The sequence below is a fragment of the Balaenoptera physalus genome (assembly GCF_965194825.1).
Source record: "Balaenoptera physalus genome assembly, chromosome: 17".
In the NCBI taxonomy this organism is placed as follows: Eukaryota; Metazoa; Chordata; class Mammalia; order Artiodactyla; family Balaenopteridae; genus Balaenoptera; species Balaenoptera physalus.
The window spans coordinates 28,883,228-28,904,124 of NC_138895.1; the positions used below are offsets into that span (position 1 = coordinate 28,883,228).

At 38.1% G+C, this 20,897-nt stretch overlaps 1 protein-coding gene across 2 annotated transcripts; it reads left to right on the forward strand.

Moving 5' to 3' along the window:
- The first annotated feature begins 1,342 nt into the window (after window positions 1-1,342).
- On the forward strand, window positions 1,343-16,699 carry LOC309647056 (solute carrier family 7 member 12-like). Of its 2 annotated transcripts, XM_082434000.1 has the most exons (4): window positions 1,343-2,150; window positions 9,097-9,228; window positions 12,555-12,916; window positions 15,812-16,699. In XM_082434000.1, exons 1-4 carry the CDS (start codon window positions 1,358-1,360, stop codon window positions 16,097-16,099), a joined length of 1,575 nt encoding a protein of 524 aa, XP_082290126.1. In that variant the 5' UTR covers window positions 1,343-1,357; the 3' UTR covers window positions 16,100-16,699. The 2 variants fall into 2 exon arrangements, with proteins under 2 accessions (XP_082290126.1, XP_082290127.1); XM_082434001.1 differs by lacking the exon at window positions 9,097-9,228.
- Window positions 16,700-20,897: the final 4,198 nt, after the last annotated feature.

Consider the following 20,897-nt stretch of genomic DNA (forward strand, 5'->3'; position numbering starts at 1 on the left):
AGCTTGTACCAAAACAACCCTCCCACTAAAAATAATTTAAAATGTATAAAATATTAAGATGTCTATTTGAAAAAATAAGAAATATAACAAAGCAGTAAGGGTTTAAGCAGTCAAAATCCTGAAGAAAAAAGAAAACTGGAGAAGTGAGCCTGACATTCAGCATCACTTCTCCCCTAGAAGCATTTGGCAATATGTAACTGGTGAATCAGAAGATACATCAAAATAAAATACCTAGACAGAAACATGGAGAAAGAAGTAAAAGATGGAAATACAGAAAGCAGAGTAAACATGTATAATATGGGCACAAGTCTAATATACTTCTGGGATATAATTTCACATCCATCAGATCAGCAAAAACGTTAAGTCTGACAATACTAAATGTTGACAAAGCTGTGAAATTTGGAATCATCTAATAAAACAGCAGAACCCTGTGAACTAGCAATTCCTTTCCTATGAATATCCTAAACTCAAATATGGATTAAAGAAGAAATTGTAAAAAATGTTCATGCAGCATTGAATTTAATAGTGAAAAAAGGTCATCAAAAGGCAGATAGATACATTCATAAATAGAAACTGTAAAGGCACCTTCATTCTTCCAGTTGCCAGGCCCACATACCTTGGTCAATCTTATTCCTTTCAATCTCTCATAACCCCACATCTAAATCATCAGCAAATTCTATAGGGTCTACTTTAAAAATATATCAAGAGTCCAATCACTTCAAACCTCCAATGCCAGCATTCTTGTCCCTAAGCTTAAATACTTGCTAGTTCTATGTACTTGGAGTGGTCCATCCCCAGCTCCTTTCCTTTTTTTTTTTTTTTTTTTCTTTTTTCTTTTTTCCCCAGCTCCTTTTCTTGTGTGCCGCTCTAATTCCAGAACTACAAGTAATACAATAAATAATCCAGACAGCCATCTACTGCATGCTTAGGAACATCCTTGGATCAGGAATCAGTAAACAGAAACCCCAGCAACCTAATTTATCTCCAACAGCAGTAAGTTCAATTCAGGGTAAAATTTTCCTCAAGAGTACCTGTGGTTGAGATGTAATTCACATACCATACGACTCCCCCATTTAGAAATGGTTTTTGTATATTACAACTTTTTAAAACTTGTGGCAAAATACATATAACACAAAATTTGTCACTTTGACCATTTTTAAGCGTACAATTCAGTGGCATTAGTCATATTCACAGTGTTGTGCAGCCATCACCGGGCATATTTGAATTTTTGAATAATTAACATGAAAAACATTTTAACTCTGGCCTTAAAAGAGTTCACAGAATCTTAGAACAATTCACAAGTTAATCATTTTCAAAACCAAGTTAACGGCAGTAATAAAATGCTTATGTAAGGACAATGGTTAAATCAAGAAAGCACGTTGCAGAAGAATCATGGGGGGAATGTATAAGAGTTAGCAATCCACATGAAATTTTAAAATTATTTTTCAGGATTAAAAAAAAAAAACAGGAAAAAGGCAAAAGCATGCAACTCCTGAGGGCAATAGGATTCTTCCGTGGAAATATTTTAATATTTAGTGCCACAATAGGGGCAGGAATCTTTGTGTCTCCTAAAGGGGTATTAAAATATTCCTCACTGAATGTAGCTGTCTCCCTGAGTATTTGGGCTGCTTGTGCTGTGCTGACTTTGATCTCCGCTCTCAGTCACGCAGAGCTGGGGACAACATTCCCTAGAAGTGGAGCACAGTATTATTTCCTCAAAAGATCTCTTGGATCCTCTGTTGCTTTCCTCAGTCTTTGGATCAAACTTTTTACTCATCCCTTAAGACTAGCTACTGAAACCTTGTTATTATCTACCTATACAATTCAGCCTTTCTATGCCGGGTGCCCAGCTCCAGAGCTACCAAAGAAGTGTCTAGCTTTGGCTATTCTGTGGTCTTTGGGACTTCTAAATACTCGAGGGGTGCAAACAGTGGCTTGGCTTCAAACTATCAGTACTGTGGCAAAGATGACTGTCCTCTGCTTCATTTCCCTCACTGGGATTGTACTGTTAGGGATTGGGAAAAAAGAGAACGTGGCCAGGTTTGAGAACGCTTTCGACGCTGAACTTCCTAAAGTCTCACAGATTGCAGAAGCCTTCCTACAAGGATTGTTTGCATATTCTGGCACGTCAATCCTGAACAGCATAGCAGGTAAATCTTTTTCTGAAATATTTTTGTCGCAGGCATAAAGTTTTGTCTACAAGTCTGTGGAGAAAGATATATCTGATTTGTTTATTTGCAAGGAATTGAATTAAATCTGTTCTGCATGCTCTACATGTATGTAGTTTAATCATCATTAAGACTTGGTAGATACTTATCTATATAATATACACAGAATTTAGTGTTTTACAGGTCATTCACCTATCACAAACTTGGGAATTTTATAAAGTTTTCAAGAGAAAATTAAGACCACTCTCAGATTTTACTGTACTTTATTCTAACAATTTTTCAAGACATTTTGAGTTAAAAATCAATTATATAAGAAATATATTAACATAATCCATTTGCAAAAAAATAAAGCTATCACAGATTTTATATATCTCCTACCACATTGGTAAAATGTCACATCCTAATTTTGATTCCACAATATGTCTTAGAGAAATTTCCATATTAGTTCTTAGTCATCTGACACATTCTTTTAACTGCTGCATAATATTCCTTAGAATGGCTTTACTGCACTTTCACATTAGTGGTATTTAAAATGCTTCCCATTTTTTACAATTTCAAGGACTGGTATAATATCCATGCTTCCCTGCTTATATGTACTGTTGTTTCTGCAGGGTAATGCTGCCCCCTCTGATGTCATGGTACCAAATGAATTTGGTAATAGTTGCATAGCTCTCTAGAGTAAACAAAAGAAATAAATAGAAAACAATTCACTATATTTCTTTTTCATTTTAAAATTATAGGAATATTAAATTTTAAGGACTATATTAAATATTGAAGTTATATAAAACTTCCAAACAAAATCTTTGCAAAAATTTTAATAAGAACTGGAGTTTGTTCCTCTAAATATAATGTTGCTATAGATTTTATGTTTGAAATGTCCTTAATACTTTATCAAAACTTTTAATGATGATTTCTTCAAATTCTCAATTCTTGAATTATTGAATTTTTTTTTATGTTCCCTGGTCAATGAGACACTTTGCTCACTCATGTAGATTACTAAAAATTTAACAGTTGATATGATTTTTAAGTACTTTAGCAATTTCCTTTTTTAATTGACAAATGTAACATTGAAATTTCTTGCAATAAAATTAACAGATTTTTAAATATCAAGGCTTTTCAAATAAGACTTTAATTTACCTAGCACAAATTAATTATGCCAGCAGTCACCTTGCTGCTAGTTTGGCCATTAAAAGGCACATGAGTCATAAGTGAAAATATTGGATATATATGGAGGCAGAGTTTCACAGGTCACTGCTTTTGGAACTGCATCCTCCAGGGGTCACCTAGTCACTGGGCAGTGGTGGGTTCTGCAAAAATAAATACCCAGATGTTGGTGCACCCCTTGGCTAAAGTAAAGCATCACACTAGAGCAAGCCCAGGTGTTCTTGATAGTGATCATTACCTAAAGAAACAGCGCAATGCAGCTTTAGACCCAATTCTGTTTGAAGCACTCATCTCATTCTCCTCCTACTCCTTGGTTTGATTTGTTATCAAACAAGTTAAACCTTGAAGTAAGGACAAGAATCCCATAGCTGGAACTGATAGAGAAGTGTAACTTCAGATCAATATGGTTGTGTTTGAAATGTCTACTGAAATTTTCTGGATCTGCAGACTATTAGAGCAGAAGGTCGAATGTGATGAGTACAGTAACGCGGCCAGAACTTGTGGCTAATTGAATGGGGCTGGCTATCAGAACCAGCACTTCATTAACTTACCAAATTTAGAGATCTGGCTTCTTCCATCTCAAAATAGGGTGATCCTGGCTAGAAAGAACTATCTCCCTCAAGTTTGGTTCTCCGAGTTCCTGAGCTGTCATATTCCTGACCAATTGTAAACAGAATAGATAGCTTGTGTCTAGATTCTTATGCCAGGGCCTCCCAAAGGGATAACACTGCATCCCAAGCACCACTATATATCCTTTATATTTACCTCTGAAATAGAGGAATTATATTAGGTCTCAAAGCCATCAGTGCATCCATCTCAGTAGCAGGTCTGACAATATTCAAAGGAGTCTCTAGTGACATAGAAAACTGTTGGGACTCGAGTTCTATCCACTCAATTACAAAAGGACAAAAGGCCACTGCTTCCATAACATGACTTGTGTGACTTTTGCAAGGAACAATCAGACAAGATACCATGGTATGCTGTTTAGAAAATCAGCATCACACGAAGCACGTTAATATTGTGAGCAGTTTAAAGAGAGCCTCAGATTTAATAATCTGCCTAGAATCCCCATTGTTAGTGAAGGGAATTTAGGAGGAGAAATAGAGATATACAGAATTGGCTGACCCTTAGAGGAAGTTGCATTAATAATGGCCCCACCCACTTAGATTTGCATCCACTCCTCTGCCAAAGCCCTGAAAGCAGACTTGAAAAGGGTAGTTCCCCAGCTCTATGCACAAGGTGGCCCAGAACAAGTGGTGACTTGTAGCCGGAGCAATACCCTGATTGGCTTCCTGTTAGAAGAACTTTTCAGAGACAGAATATACATGAATACTTGGAAACCCTCTTCCCGACACTTAGCATGTTGCAATATACAGTAGTCCCCCCTTATCCACAGGGGATATGTTCCAAGACGCCCAATGGATGCCTGAAACCATGGATAGGACTGAACCCTATATATATGACTTTTTTTCTTATATTAAGGGATCAAGACGGTAGCATATACAGCGTGGATCCTAGAAAAAGGGATGATTCTCGTCCTGGGCAGGACAAGCAGGATGGCATGAGATTTCATCACAATACTCAGAACAGCATGCAATTTAAACTTTATGAATTGTTTACTTCTGGAATGTTCTATTTAATATTTTCAGACCACAGTTAACCGCAGGTAAATGAAACCATGGAAAGTGAAACTACAGAGGTGTGTGGGGGGAGGGGTACTGTATCTCAGTTTCAGGGGGAAAAAAAGGACTTCTTGAGAACTGGTGAGCCTGAAGCACCCATTCTCTTAAGTTGCTGCAAGATGGAAATCTATGACAGACTTCATTCACCCTCAAGAAATCCAGCTTAGTCCTCCAGAAACTAAAGTTGTGCACATATGGGAGAGAAAAAAAGGCTCATTAGACAAAACTTTCCCCTGCCTGTATGGGAGACCAAGCAGGAGAGTCTAAGCAGACAGGGCCCCCACCATAAGCTGCTGCTCTCCTATGGTAGGAGATCAGAGGCCCTGGTCTTAGTTTACACTGAAGACAAGAATACCACAGGAAACACAAGCCACTGTTTTCCTAGACACACTTAAAATTTGGTAATACTCCCAGGTCCTAAGGATTTGACCAAAGTTGGGATCTGTTAGAGAGGATAAGGAATTTTCCACATTAAAAACAGCCAGGCTGAGCCAAGAGACAATATTCTCAAAGGACTCTTTATAAAGGATGTTGTTTTTTGAACAGTGGTGGGAAAAGAGTAGGATGAGGAAGAAAGCGTTAAGCTGGCACAGGTTAAATTTTTTTTATCTTTTACTCTTCGCTTCTTAAAGAAAAAAAAAATCCATGTTAGATGTTAATGTGAGTTTTATAACTTTCCAAAGTTGGAGTTAAAATTATTAGTCAATTTTTTATGTTATAAATTAAAAATCATAAGTTTTCATAAACCATTAATTTTAACTTATAAATAATGATATACATTTATAAAACTAAACATTTTACATAAAATTCACTTTTTCTTGTTTTTTAATAAGTGGTTGATTACTAAATTGAACATATTAAATGTCACTAAAGAATATAACCTCACTCACAATTTATAAACTGTTTTAATTGTATGTTAAAATGTATTTAATTTTTAAGCACTTTAAATGTCTGACTTGCAAAGCCTTTCTAATCACTTATGTCCTGTAACACTAAAATATTGTCTTAAATATGATGAATTTGAAGTTCTCTTGTACACTTAAATACTGTTCATAAACAATGTCTCCTATACTTGCAACTTAAAATCGCACATCTGAAAATTCATTTACATTTAAAATTTAAGTAGCAAGGCTGTTCTTTCAGGTTATCTAACATGCCAGATTCTCATAAAAATTAGACACTGGCACAAATTGTGTAATTTAGCAGAAAATAAATGGTATCAAAGGTTTTCATTTACCTGATCATTGCTGTATTTAAGTTGAAACAGTCCCATCTTATATTGGGTTTCCTAGAAGCAGAGCCTGAGGTGGGAATCCTTGTGCAAGCACTTTATTGGGGGCTTATTTCCAAGAGACAGCTGTGAGGAGTGAAGGAAACAGGACAGGGTGCGGGGGGGTGGAGCTGAACAAACATGTGGTTTCAGCTGAAGTCTAGCCTCGGCCAGATCCTACAGAGCCGCACTGTCCAAGCTGGTAACCACCAGCCACATGTGGCTAGTGAGCATCTAAAATGTAGTTAGTCAAAGTGAGGTGCTCCATAGGTGTAAAATACACACCAGAAATCAAAATCTTGAATGAGCAAAACAATGTCCAATAGCTCATTAATACTTTTTTATAAATGTTATATACTGCAATGATAACATTTTGGATATCTGGGGATAAATATATATTAATAATTCCATTTCACTGGTTTTTCTTTTATGTAGCTACTAGAAAATTTAGAATTACATAAATGTCTCACAGTATATTTTTATTAGACAGTACTGCTAGAATAGGAATAATATGAAATGTTCCCAACTAGAGGCATTAGGGATGGGCTTTTGTACCTTTTATCGGTTCGTCAATGACTGTGGGCTGCCTCTGAGGGGAGAATGTAAACTTCTAGATTTTTCTAAGCAAGGCAGCTTCCTCCCCTCCCTGCCAAATCACCCAAGGACTGAGGGCAATTCTCAGGAGAAGGGTTCAGCTACGGGGAACTAGCAGCCATTATTCACAGAAGCTGGAGGAGAGGAGAACCTGCCAGTCAAGTTGTAAAGTCATTTACCCACACAGGGGATCAGGCTCACTATCTCAGGTGATTGAAGCTGCTGGGTGGACCATCCCAGCTTACACAGTTACTTACACTTCCCAGATTCAAGATAAGACATGTGATCTGAGCACTTGATGCTTCAAGTCACATATGCACAGGCTGGTTCTGTCACACCGTTGCTATAGTAATAGGGGACCCGAAGACCTCACAATTCAGCTGACATTGATTTTATATCAATATCGCCTGATTTCTTTCCAATCAGAATTTGGATGGACAGACTGTCTCGCTTCTACACGGCTTACGACAAATTTCCTTCACTGCTTGAGTAGATTCAAACAATCTCTTGACTGCCTGGTGGACTCTAAATTGTTTTCCTCTTATGACTTTATTCATAACCCATAAGATCCTGAATTCCATTCACACCTTTCTTACTTATGATGACCCAGTAGTCATTTTAATACAGTAAATTTGCCTAGGTAGGAAAAGGTTGCTTGGGAGAGTAAGGATGAGAAAGGAACTTCCTCAGAGGTCAATTTGCTTGAGGGAAAGAGATGATGAGAGAACCGTTACTTCTGAAAAAAGGAAGAAATTACGTATCTCAGATGGGATGAAGAGACATGCTACATACCAAGCAGTCTTTTTTTTAAACGATTGTACATTTTTTATTTGTACAAATCTGTGGGCTGGCAATCTTTGTTGCCAACTGCAAAACCTGTTTCCCAAGGTCCAACAGCTAGTGAGGGTCACAGCCAGATTAGAACCCCAGACCATTTAGGTCCAGGCCTATGCTCTTAACCACTCCCCTGAACTTCCTTTTTAAGAAAAACAGTATGATGTTTAGGAATTTTGAGATAATATGTCAATTTTAGGAATTCACTGTTGATGCAATGTCTCCTCTCCTGAGGTAAGGTCCCTACAATTGACAGAAATTGACCGAAAGGCCCCTACAATTGACAGAAACTGACCCAAACATTGTTAGGTGCCTTGAGCTCATCCCTGCTTTTGGTTTAAAAACTTTATTATGTATTGGAGCTCAAAGATTTTCCCAACTGAGGACGTCTATCCAAGAGGGTGGGAGTAAGTGTCAAAAAGAACTCTGCACCTTCTGTCCAAGAAATCCATCACCTCGAGGCAGCTTCTGTCCAAGAAATCCATCACCTCAAGGTCAAAGAGATCTAGCTACATGAAGGCTGGAGGGTGCAGTGGTTACTGTCTGGTGTCAGACAAAACTTGGTTAAAATCCTGCCCTCACCACATATTTGCTGTGTGACCTTGGGCAAGTCTCTTAACCTCTCTGAGTCCCTGCAGTTTCCTCTGTATTTGAAATGTAGACAAAGCACAGTATGTCCTTGATGCTATCGTGGGTATTCAATACTACACTTTGGAAGCCTCTGTGACAGAGCAAGACATAGATGTGCTCACAAAAGGCTGACATGGCATGGGGGAGGGGGTGTCTGTTTTCCTTTTGCACCAACTGTTTCCTTTGCATAGAAGGCTACCCACTGAGATCTTCACTTAGTTCCCTCCCTCACTTCTTTTAGGTCTTCCCTCAAATGTCATTTCTCGGGTAACTTATTTAATGCAAACTTCCTCCCCCCACTCTGCTCTCATCCCTGTTTCATTTCTTTCTCTTTTTTTATTGAGATATAGTTGATTTACAACATTATATAAGTTTCAGGTGTACAACATAGTGATTCACAGGTTTTAAAGGTTATAGTCTATTTATAGTTATCATAAAATATTGGCTATGTACTATGCACTGTACAATATACCCTTGTAGCTTATCATTTTATACATAGTAGCTTGTATTAAATGCTCTTTTCCATCACTGTAAATCCATAATCATGAAATAGTTGGAATAATTAGATTTTTAGTATAAGATGGTGAGAAATCCAAGCTTTCAGGCAAAACTTGCAAAGGAGTAGAATCAGTCAAGCAGATGAGGAAACAACAGACACATGAATAATACTTTCTCATCCTTTTCATTACAAAGAAGTCTTCAAAAGTCTCATAATAATATGACCTTTTCTGATGAGTTTATTTGTGTTTTTTAGGAGAGATAAAAAATCCTGGTGAAAATATTCCCAAATCTCTGATTACTGTCCTTCCCATGGTGGCTGTGATTTACTTACTGGCTAATGTATCCTACCTGGCAGTTTTGACTCCCAGGGAAATCGTCTCTGCAGGTATGAATGTGTCTAGACAAAGAGTAAATAGTCACTACTACCTCCTCTGAATAAACAGGGACTCCTATATACTGCTATTTTTTCGATACACCCATAAGAGTGTAAATGTGATGTGGTCCTGCTTTGGTTTTCACAAGAAAGGAAAAATAATCATCTAAACAATCTATTAAAAAAATGAGCACATGCTAAAGACTAAGGTCGAAGGGTAGAAGAATGTGAAGAAGCAAGAACTGAAAAGAGAATGAGGAGGAAGAAGAGGTGGAGGAGAGACATGGAGGAGAAAGAGGAAAGAGATGAGGAGAAACAGGAGCAAGCAAGGCAAGAAGGCAAAGAAGAAACACTTTGTTAGAAGATGTTCCACCCTTAAAGGTGCACCCAGATACCTGCCCTCAAAATAGTTGTTTGGAACAAGCAGTACCATCTTCATTATCTTCATTTTTCAGATGAGGAAACTGTAGCAAGGGAAGTTAAATAATGAACAGCATTGATAAGATTCAAAGATAGGTCTCAGTCATGCTCTTCTAATGATAAAAGATTACTTCTTGTTCAGGTTATTGCTAGTAATGGATTGTAAATGTGGACAGCAGTTTGCGACCTTCAAAGGTCAGCAATCTTACCTTCAAAAATATATTCTTCCCAATTCCATCAAGCATGTTGCTCAAAGTTACACAGCTAGTAATTGAAAAAGACAGACTCAAATCCAGGTTGTTTGACTCCAAGACCTGTGTTCTCAACCACCATACTAAAATGCCTCAACACAAGCAAACCAAATCAAAGCATAACCACCACTAATAGGGCCTATTAGCAAAGCAAGCAATAGTATGAATATTTATTAATATATATCAGATGATGAATTTTATTAATACATATAATCATATAACATACACATGACTAAATGGAGATACAACAAAAAGTTAATAGTAAATGGCGCCATGTGAATGATAATCTTACAAGATATCTTTTATTTCCTTTTTTATACTGTTCATATTTTCCACAATTAGCATGTTGTACTTATGATCCAAAAAAAATCATTTTAATACCAAATAATTATATTTCCACAGAATCAAATGATGAATTTTTAGGACACCACTGCATCTTTTAAAAAAAATGTTAAATTATGTTCACTTTACTTTAAAAAGGAAGAGTAGTATTTGAAATATATTAGAAAAATTCTACAAAATTTTAATTTTTAAAAAATAGTTACTCCTGAAAGAAGAGAAGTTTGGTTATCTAGAAAATTCATTTATTGAGAACAACTAACTCTTCAAATATTCTGGATAGAGGTCAAATAATACATCAACAAAAACATAGACTCCAAAAATATTGTATATACAGATAGGCACAGGGGTCTATGAACACGTATCAGGTGTGTGGTTTTGGAGGCGCTGACTGTGTCACTCCAGTAACTAGAATTCCCCTGTAATGGATGTGTTTTCAAGGCCAGAGGTCACAAAGAGGATCAGTCTAGTGAACCGCATCACTGAACTGGAGTTCTGCTCTATCATCTGCATTCAAAGCCTTTACAAAAATAAGAAGCTTTGAAGGTCATTTTTTAAAAATCCTATATTTGGGCTTTCCTGGTGGCACAGTGGTTGAGAATCTACCTGCCAATGCAGGGGACACGGGTTCGAGCCCTGGTCTGGGAAGATCCCACATGCCGTGGAGCAACTAGGCCCGTGAGCCACAACTACTGAGCCAGCGCGTCTGGAGCTTGTGCTCCCAGCAAGAGAGGCCGCGATAGTGAGAGGCTTGCGTACCGCGATGAAGAGTGGCCCCCGCTTGCCGCAACTAGAGAAAGCCCTTGCACAGAAACGAAGACCCAACACAGCCAAAAATAAATAAATAAATAAATAGATAATAAAAATAAAGGAATTCCTTTTTTAAAAAAAAACCTATATTTTACATGGTTCCAAAAGTCAAAAGGTGTATTTATGCATCTTCTCTGAGACTAGTATAAAAATGTTATGTTGATTCTAAAAGAAAAAGAGAAATATCAGTTTCTAAAAGTAAAAAGAAACATGTTACTTCCCACAATTTGGTCTCACAGGAATACAGTAACACACTAAAGGAGATTTTTTTTTAATTATTAGCACCTTTAATTAATTAATTATTATTATTATTTATTTTTTTGGCTGTGTTGGGTCTTCGTTTCTGTGCGAGGGCTTCCTCTAGCTGCAGCAAGCGGGGGCCACTCTTCATCGTGGTGCACGGGCCTCTCACTATCACGGCCACTCTTGTTGCGGAGCATGGGCTCCAGACGCGCAGGCTCAGTAGTTGTGGCTCACGGGCCCAGTTGCTCCGTGGCATGTGGGATCTTCCCAGACCAGGGCTCGAACCCATGTCCCCTGCATTAGCAGGCAGATTCTCAACCACTGCGCCACCAGGGAAGCCCTAAAGGAGATTTTTTTAACTATTAAAATGAGGGGGAGAACTATAATTTTCCTTTCACCCTACTTCCAAACCAGGCAGCAAGTTCTGTAAAGACCCAACTCACTAACATCTCTCTCTTTGGGTGTTCCCTCCTCTTCTTTCCCCCACTCAGTGCCCAGGCCCTTATTTTTCTTACTTCATTTACAACAATAACCTCCTAATTTATACGCTCACCTCTAACTTCCTCCTTCCAATCCAGCCTCCACTCAGTCTCTAGAGATGACTCTATAAAATGCAAATCTAATCCTGTCATCTCCCTGCTTAAATATTCCACCATCTTGTTTTCTTGCATCTCCTCCCAATCTCACTCTCACAGCTGCTGCAACCACCACCCCATCAACCCATCACCACCTCCTTCAGACCAACTATCAACTCCTAACCTGACCATGACAGGTTCTCCAAGATCTGATTCAAGCCTAACTTTCTATCCTCATCTCCTGCCTTCTCTTGCACAGACACACACCCTCACCACACGTCAGCTTTTCTAAACAACTTATCACTTACAGAATAGATATTATTCTCTCTACCTCCCCAGCAATGCCATCTCACCAGCCCCAGCCTGACTGCCTATCTCATACTTGATGTCATACTGGTAAGATTGATTCCAGATATATTGCCCATTTTGCACCCATGAATACATCATAGATATCATGTAAAGCAAGTCCAAGGCAGATTGAAATGCAGTGGCAAATCACCCCTTCCAATGCATTCTCTGGCCAAAACAGACCACAAGGCCAGACCGTATTCAAGAATAAGTAAAGAGACTCCCTTTCTTGGAAGGAGCTGCAAAATCATATTACAAAGGGTATGGTTGAGGAGAAAGTGAAGAATTATTGCCATAGTTTCAATCAAGCAAAGGGACTGACGTTTTTGAAATTTTTCTAAAATTTTCATAGATGCTGTTGCTGTCACCTGGATGGACAAAATAATCCCTTCCATGCAATGGATCATTTCTTTTGGAATTTCAACTTCAATATTTAGCAGCATGTGTTGTACAGTGCTTTCGGCATCAAGGATGATCTACACAGCAAGCCAAGAAGGACAACTGCCTTTGATCTTCTCGATGCTCAATAACCACTCGTGTCCAACCATGGCTGTCAGCCAGATAATCATCTTAACTTCAGTTGTTATTATAACCTCAGATTTGATCAATTTAATAAAATATTCAGGATTAGCAATATGGTTTTTAAGAGGGTTACATATGATAGGTTTACTTAAACTAAGGTACCAGGAGCCCAATCTACCTAGACCTTACAAGGTAAATCAAAATTAAATGATAATAATGAAATGAATGATGATAATGAAAATTATGATGATAATGAAAATTATGATGATAATGAAATTTAAAATGATAATATTAAACTTCTATTCTCTTTCTAGGAATATAATCTCTTATTCTATATGAGATGCTTCTAACCAGTCATGAGTCAAATTTATGAAACATCTGAACCAGACCTCCATTTCCCAGCTTACTGATGTGTAATTGACTGTATGGGCTGCATTTGGTCTGATTTTTCTAGAGTAAAACGTCAAAACTGATTCTCCTCAAGGAAGACAGATGTTATCCTTTTTGTCATCTTTCAGGAGCTAGGCAGTAACACTTCTGAGGGGAGGGCTTTTTGCCCAGCTCAAAAGCATCTCCTCAGTCCATGAACAAATGAGGGTGATGTGGCATACTCTTCTTATGTATGGCCTTGACAGGGTCTTTATTTTATACAGTAAGATGTTAATCTAAGCCTCAGTTTAGGTGATTACAAAAATTTTGAACCTGAACTTAACTAGCAAGATAGAATCACTATCCTCTAGGTAATGTCAGCAGGGCTACTGTAGGTTCCTAGAATGTCTTCGTGCAAAATATAATAAAGCACCCCTCCCTCTAGGCAGCCCCAGCCCCGTGCCCAGGCACAGAGCCTGGTGAGCTAGATATCAGCCCCCTTTTGCCCCCTCAGATGGGTATGCTTGTATGAGTGTGAACTGCCTAAGCAACCATATGCAAAAGAAATAAAATCAGACTCTCATTTGAAAAGACCATTCTGACAATAGCGTAGAAAGTGAATTAGAAGGAGGGGTGAGCAGATTCAGGTCAAACAGCTGGCATAGATTTTCTTAGCTTTACCCCCATTTAACTCAGGAGAATCCTAGAGCTCAGAGATTAAGTAAATTACCCTAGATAAAAGGATCAGGGCTGGGATTTAAACCACACATTCTGATTTCAGAGACGAAATTTTTGTTATATTTACTGAAAAGATAGTGATGAAATTTTTTATTCTATAAAGGATCCACTGAGGAAATTTTCTCTGATCTTAGCATCAGGAATACTTGGGCCTCTTCTAAACAACTGATTTGCTTATGTCTTTTGGTGGCCTGCTTTCAGAATCTATATGGGGCATTGTGGCATGCATTTTGTGAGCCAAATTTATTGTTTATCCATGTTTCTTTATTTCCCTCATTTCTTTTTTTAATTTTCATTTATTTTGCCTTGGTATAAAATAAGCCATACCTTGCTATAATGTAAATCCTAAAAGTTTCCAAACAGTCTTTGTTTTATTCTTTAATCATGTTATAAATATAATCCAGTGGCCCATATAATTAAGATACTTCCTGGTTGTAGAGATTGTATGGAAAATAAAATTATAGTCCCATATTTCATGCCAGCGACCATAAAACCACTTGAGTGTGCTTGTTAAAAATCTGAATTCCCAGTCTCACCCCTGGAGGTTCTAATTTAGTAGGTCTTAGTTGGGCCTTAGGAATCTGTATATTTATCAATTATCTTGGAGATTCTTATGCAGAGAGGTCGATTGATCATATTTTAAGAAACACTAGCTTAGACAGTTTTGACTTTCTTCCCCCCCAAAAATTGGATCCCTCTTGGCCATGTCCCAAGTTGAAAAAAGTGAACAATAATATCTCGAATTTCAGTCATCCATTCATTCAACAAATATGCAGTGACTATCTGCTATATTTCAGGCACTCTGCTAGGCAGTTCAGAGAAATAAAGATGAATCTTTCCATCAAGAATCTTCTTAGCCTCATAGAAGAGTAAGAAATGTATACAAATCACTGTTATAAAGTTAATTAAGAAATGCCATTTGTTGAGCACATTTTACTGAAGTACACTGTATGCAATTCTGACAAAGATTTTAGGAGACCAGCATTAGATAAAAAACTCATTTTGCAAATGAGTCTAAGAGGACCCTTTTTTTTTTGACACTCAGACTTTATATTTAAACCGTAATAACACGCAACACACACATATTTCAGGAATATTTGATTAAAAACCTCTGAACATAATTATCCATTAGTACCCGCCGACCCACCGTGTCCTTCCTTCAGTTGTGGTAGGGGTGCGGGGCCCTGAGGGTCTCACTGTGCCGTGTTTGGGGTCCCTGTAGAACAGGCACTTGGGGAACCACCTTCTGGTTGTTCTCTGCAAATGGGTCTGAAGATCAGATTAATTAGGTAGACCAAAGTTATACTGCTAGTCAGTGTCACAAGCTCCCTGGAGAAGAAACTTTATCTGTCCTAAATACCTCTGTATCCTTAGCATGGCACATGCCAGTAAGCAATTCAGTGAATATTTCTTGAAAGAATGAGCAATTAAAATAACAGAGATTGCATTTCTAACCAGACTTTTCTGATTCCAGTATTTCTGCTGTTTCTATTACTTGATGGTGCTGCCCTAAGAAAGACTGGCACATGCTCCCTTAAAGAAGCATTATAAACAAATATTTCAGTTATGACATTACTGGATTTTCAAATTCCCAAAACTAAGAATGCTTCAATGATTAATACTAGAATGACATAGATAATTTTTGATTATGTTTAAATGTATTTTTTCTATGCCTGAAAACGAAGCACTAATTTTAGTAAATAAATGACAATATCTGATGAATTGAGTAGGCATTCATGAAAACTATAGAATGAATAAAATACAGTTCCACTTTTTTACAATCATTCAGTCTGCCATTGATTTACTTTCTGTAATGTAATACTGACCCTGTCCCTCTAAATATATTTGAACATATATTTGTACTTTTCTTCCTGATGTTTGGAAACATTTGTTCCATAAGAAAGAGAATGTTCTTATGTTGTTTATAGAATCCTGAGGACAACGGCATCACTAATCTTAATATTTTTTTTTTACTTTCAGGTGCCTTTGCCATTTACATTTGGATGCATAGCTATATCTTTGTTTCTGATTTTGACGCCATTGATTCAGGCTCCTAAAATAGAGCATGTCTATGGGCTTATCTTTATGTTCAGTGGACTCCTGTGTTACTGGATTCAAGTTCACCTTAATCAACATTCTGTCTGTTCTGTCAAAATCACTTGTTATTTACAATTACTGTTTAATGTTTCACCACCTGAAGACCATGATGAAGGTATTTCAACAGGAAAAAAAGACCTTAAAGAAATCTTTGTAAATAAGAAACTTTAAAATGTAAAATGTTTAATGAATGAATACATTCTTAAAGGTAACCTTTGCTTTAAAATATATACCCACAAACACAAAGCCTGTACCTCCTGCCCAACCCCCAGCTACACATATCAAACTCTTTACAATTCAAATTATTTTCCTTGTAATTGAAGCCTTAGTTCCATAGTGCCCAACATGTTTCTCACCACTTTCTTCTTGGTCGAAATTTTTAAATGCGCGCGCGCGCACACACACACACACAAAGCTTAAAAGGCATAATATGCCTTAGTCACTTAACTACTGCCTACTTCCATGTGTAAAAAATATTATAAAGTTGTAAACCAGAAAATAATATAATGTATGTCAATTATATATCAATAAAATAAATAAACAAACAAGTAAAAAAAAAAAAAAGTCATTGCCAGGAAGATAAATTCATAGGTGCCTAGTGTATAGCAGATACTTAATATTTGCTGAATGAATGAATATAGATGCAGCAGCAAAAATAAAGAAAATATTGTAAATCTGAATTTGATATTAATAAATACTATGCATTACTTTCTACTCACTGGTCTAAACTCTTCACAGTGATACCAATTAAAAGAACATATTTTACTTTCAGGTCTCTGTGTTTAGCCTTCATAAAGTGTAATATGCTAAATCATGACCCTCAAAAATACATCCAGGTCAATTAAGTTCATATCTAGTAAGAGAAGTTTATCAAAATGTTTCCCAAATTTTGTGGAACCCTAAAACCAATACATTAACTGGCATTTAAAAGGGAATAAAAGAACATAAAGACACTAAAGTTTCTAAAATCCAGTAATAATAATGATGACTTTATTTTGTTCCTGTAAAAATAAAAATAAACAAGGCATTATTTTAAAAAAAAAAAGAAGGGAGAGAATGTCATTAAAACTTGTTTAAATACTTTGAAATCGGGGTGGGGAACTTATTGGATGTCCTGTCTAGTGTACCTTTCTTAGTTACTTGCACTTTTTAATGTCTTTAAGCTATGTTACAACCTAAGTTGTAGAATATTCATAATAATGCAAATGATCTTTGACAATAGAAATATAAGTGAGTTTTGTCTAGTGGATGCAATGATTACCATGGATACTGACCACTTTTACTTCTACTTGTAAATTTATTTCGACATTCTTGATTGCCTAAGTGTGCACATTGTTTGAAATCTCTTTTAAACTGGTTATAACATCTCACTGGTTCCCTCATTAAATAGTGAGTTAAAAATTTTTTTAATATATATATATGTATAAGGTTATATATTTTTTTTAAATATTTAACTCATTTTATAGATATAGATATAGATGATAGATATAGATATAGATATTGATACTGATATAGATAGATATAGATCTCCAGGTCCTAATCCCTGGAACCTCTGAATCTTACTTTATATGGAAAAAGAGTTTTTACAGATGTGATTAAGGATCTTGAGATAAGGAGCATTTTACTGGATTATCTATGTAGGCCCTAAATGTAATCACAGATGTATTTATAAAAGAGAGATAGAGGGAGATTAGATACAGACAAAAGAGAAGGCAGGGGGAGACCTTCAAGATGGCGGGGGAGTGAGATGTGGAGATCACCTTCCTCCACACAAATACATCAAAAATACATCTACATGTGGAACAACTCCTACAGAACACCTACTGAACGCTGGCAGAAGACCTCAGACCTCCCAAAAGGCAAGAAACTCCCCATGTACCTGGGTAGGGCAAAAGAAAAAAGAAAAAACAGAGACAAAAGAATAGGGTCGGTACCTGCACCAGTGGGAGGGAGCTGTGAAGGAGGAAACGTTTCCACACACTAGGAAGCCCCTTCACTGGCGTAGACGGGGGTGGGAGGGGGTGGGCGGGGGAGGGAAGCTTTGGAGCCACGGAGCAGAGCACAGCAACAGGGGTGCAGAGGGCAAAGCGCAGAGATACACGCACAGAGGATCGGCGACGACCAGCACTCGCCAGCCCGAGAGGCTTGTCTGCTCACCCGCCGGGGCGGGCGGGGCTGGGAACTGAGGCTCGGCTTCGGTCGGATTGCAGGGAGAGGACTGGGGTTGGCTGCATGAACACAGCCTGAAGGGGCTACTGTGCCACGGCTAGCCGGGAGGGAGTCCGGGAAAAAGTCTGGAACTGCTGAAGAGGCAAGAGATCATTGTTCCGGGGTGTGCGAGGAGAGGGGATTCCTTCCCCATGTGCCCACAGAAGGCAGAGCGCCACCTAAACGAGCTCTAGAGATGGGCGTGAGCTGTGGCTATCACCTCGGAACCAGAGACGGGCATGAAACGTTAATGCTGCTGCTGTAGCCACCAAGAATCCTGTGTTCAAGCACAGGTCACTGTCCACACCACCCTGCCACCCACCCGGAGCCTGTGCAGCCCGCCACTGCCAGGGACCCATGATCCAGGGACAACTTCCCTGGGAGAACACACTGCACACCTCAGGCTGTTGCAACGTCATGTCGGCCTCTGCCACTGCAGGCTCCCCCCCACATTCCTGTTTTAACTATGTACCCCTCCCTCCCCCCAAACCTGAGTTAGCCAGAGCCCCTAATCAGCCGCTGCTTTAACCCCATCCTGTCTGGGTGGGGAACAGATGTCTGAGGGTGACCTACATGCAGAGGTGGGTCCAAAACCAAAGCTGAACCCCAAGAACTGTGCAAACAAAGAAGAGAAAGGGAAATTTCTCCATGCAGCCTCAGGAGTAGGGGACTACATCCCCACAATCAACTTGGTGTACCCTGCATCTGTGGAATACCTGAATAGACAATGAATCATCCCAAAATTGAGGCAGTGGACTTTGGGATCAACTGTAGACTTGGGGTTTGCTGTCCGCCAATGACTTGTTTCTGATTCTTATGTTTATCTTAGTATAGTTTTTAGCGCTTATTATCATTGGTGGATTTGTTTACTGGTTTTGTTGCTCTCTTCTTTTTTTAATTATTACTACTTTTTAATTTTTTATTTTAATAATTTATCTTTTTCTTTTAATAATTTTTTAAAATTTCTTTTTCCTTCTTTTTTTCTCTGTTTTCTTCTGAGCCGTGTGTCTGATGGGGTTTTGGTGCTCTGGCTGGGTGTCAGGCTTGAGCCTCTGAGGTGGGAGAGCCGAGATCAGAACATTGGACCACGAGGGACCTCCCAGCCCTATGTAATATCAATTGGCGAGAGCTCTCCCAGAGATCTCTGTCTCAACGCTAAGACCCAGCTCCACCCAACAGTCAGCAAGCTCCAGTGCGGGACGCCCCATGCTAAACAACTAGCAAGATAGGAACACAACACCACCCATTAGCAGAGGCTTCCTAAAATCATACTAAGTTCACAGACATCCCAAAACAGACCACCAGACGTGGTCCTGCCCACCAGAAAGACAAGATCCAGACCCACCCACCAGAACACAGGCACCAGTCATGTGTTCCAACAGCCACTGAACCAACCTTACCCATGGGGGGCAGACACAAAAAAAATAAGAACTACGAACCTGCAGCCTGTGAAAAGGAGACCCCAAACACGGTAGGTTAAACAAAATGAGAAGGCAGAGAAACACACAGCAGATGAAGGAGCAAGGTAAAAACCCACCAGACCAAACAAAGGAAGAGGAAATAGGCAGTCTACCTGCAAAACAATTCAGAGCAATGAGAGTACAGATGATCCAAAATCTTGGAAATAGAATGGAGAAAATACAAGAAACGTTTAACAAGGACCTAGAAGAATTAAAGAGCAAACAATGATGAGCAACACAATAAATGAAATTAAAAATTCTCTAGATAGAATCAATAGCAGAATAACTGAGGCAGAAGAGTGGATAAGTGACCTGGAAGATAAAATAGTGGAAATAACTACCACAGAGCAGAAAAAAGAATGAAAAGAATTGAGGACATTCTCAGAGACGTCTGGGACCACATTAAACGCACCAACATTCGAATTATAGGGTTCCCAGAAGAAGAAGAGAAAAAGAAAGGGACTGTGAAAATATTTGAAGAGATTATAGTTGAAAACTTCCCTAATATGGGAAAGGAAATAGTTAATCAAGTCCAGGAAGCACAGAGAGTCCCATAGAGAATAAATCCAAGGAGAAACACGCCAAGACACATATTAATCAAATTATCAAAAATTAAATACAAAGAAAAAATATTAAAGCAACAAGGGAAAAACAACAAATAACACACAAGGGAATCCCCATAAGGTTAACAGCTGATCTTTCAGCAGAAACACTGCAAGATGGAATGTTCTATATATGTCTAGACATGTTAGGTCCATTTGGTCAAAAGTATAGTTCAAGTCCAACATTTCCCTATTGATTTTCTGTCTGGATGATCTATCCATTGTTGAAAGTGGGATATTGAAGTGCCCCACTATTATTATCTTGTTATCTGTTTCTCCCTTCAAATCTGTTAGTATTTGCTTAATGCAGTCAGATGCTCTGATGTTGGGTGCACATATTTATACTTGTTATAACCTCTTGATAAACTGACACCTTCACCGTTATATACTGACCTTCTTTGTCTCTTGTTACAGTTTTAAGTTAAAGTCTATTTTGTATCATATAAGTATAGCTACTCCTACTTTCTTTTGGTTTCCATTTGCATGGAATATCTTATTCTATCTCTTTACCTTCAGTCTATGTGTGTTCTTAAAGCCATGGTGGGTCTCTTGTAGGCAGAAAACAGTTGGGTCTTGATTTTTTTTATCCATTCAGCCCCTCTATGCCTTTTGATTGGAGGATTTACTCCATCTATATTTAAAGTAATTATGACAGGTAAGGATTATCTGGCTGATTTATAGTTCCCTTGTTCCTTTCTT

Coding starts and splice junctions, on each gene's coding strand:
- LOC309647056 (XM_082434000.1), top strand. CDS start 1,358: ATGGTTAAATCAAGAAAGCACGTTGCAGAAGAATCATGGGGGGAATGT. Junction 2,151..9,096: donor AATCCTGAACAGCATAGCAG/GTAAATCTTTTT, acceptor TGTGTTTTTTAG/GAGAGATAAAAAATCCTGGT. Junction 9,229..12,554: donor CAGGGAAATCGTCTCTGCAG/GTATGAATGTGT, acceptor AAATTTTCATAG/ATGCTGTTGCTGTCACCTGG.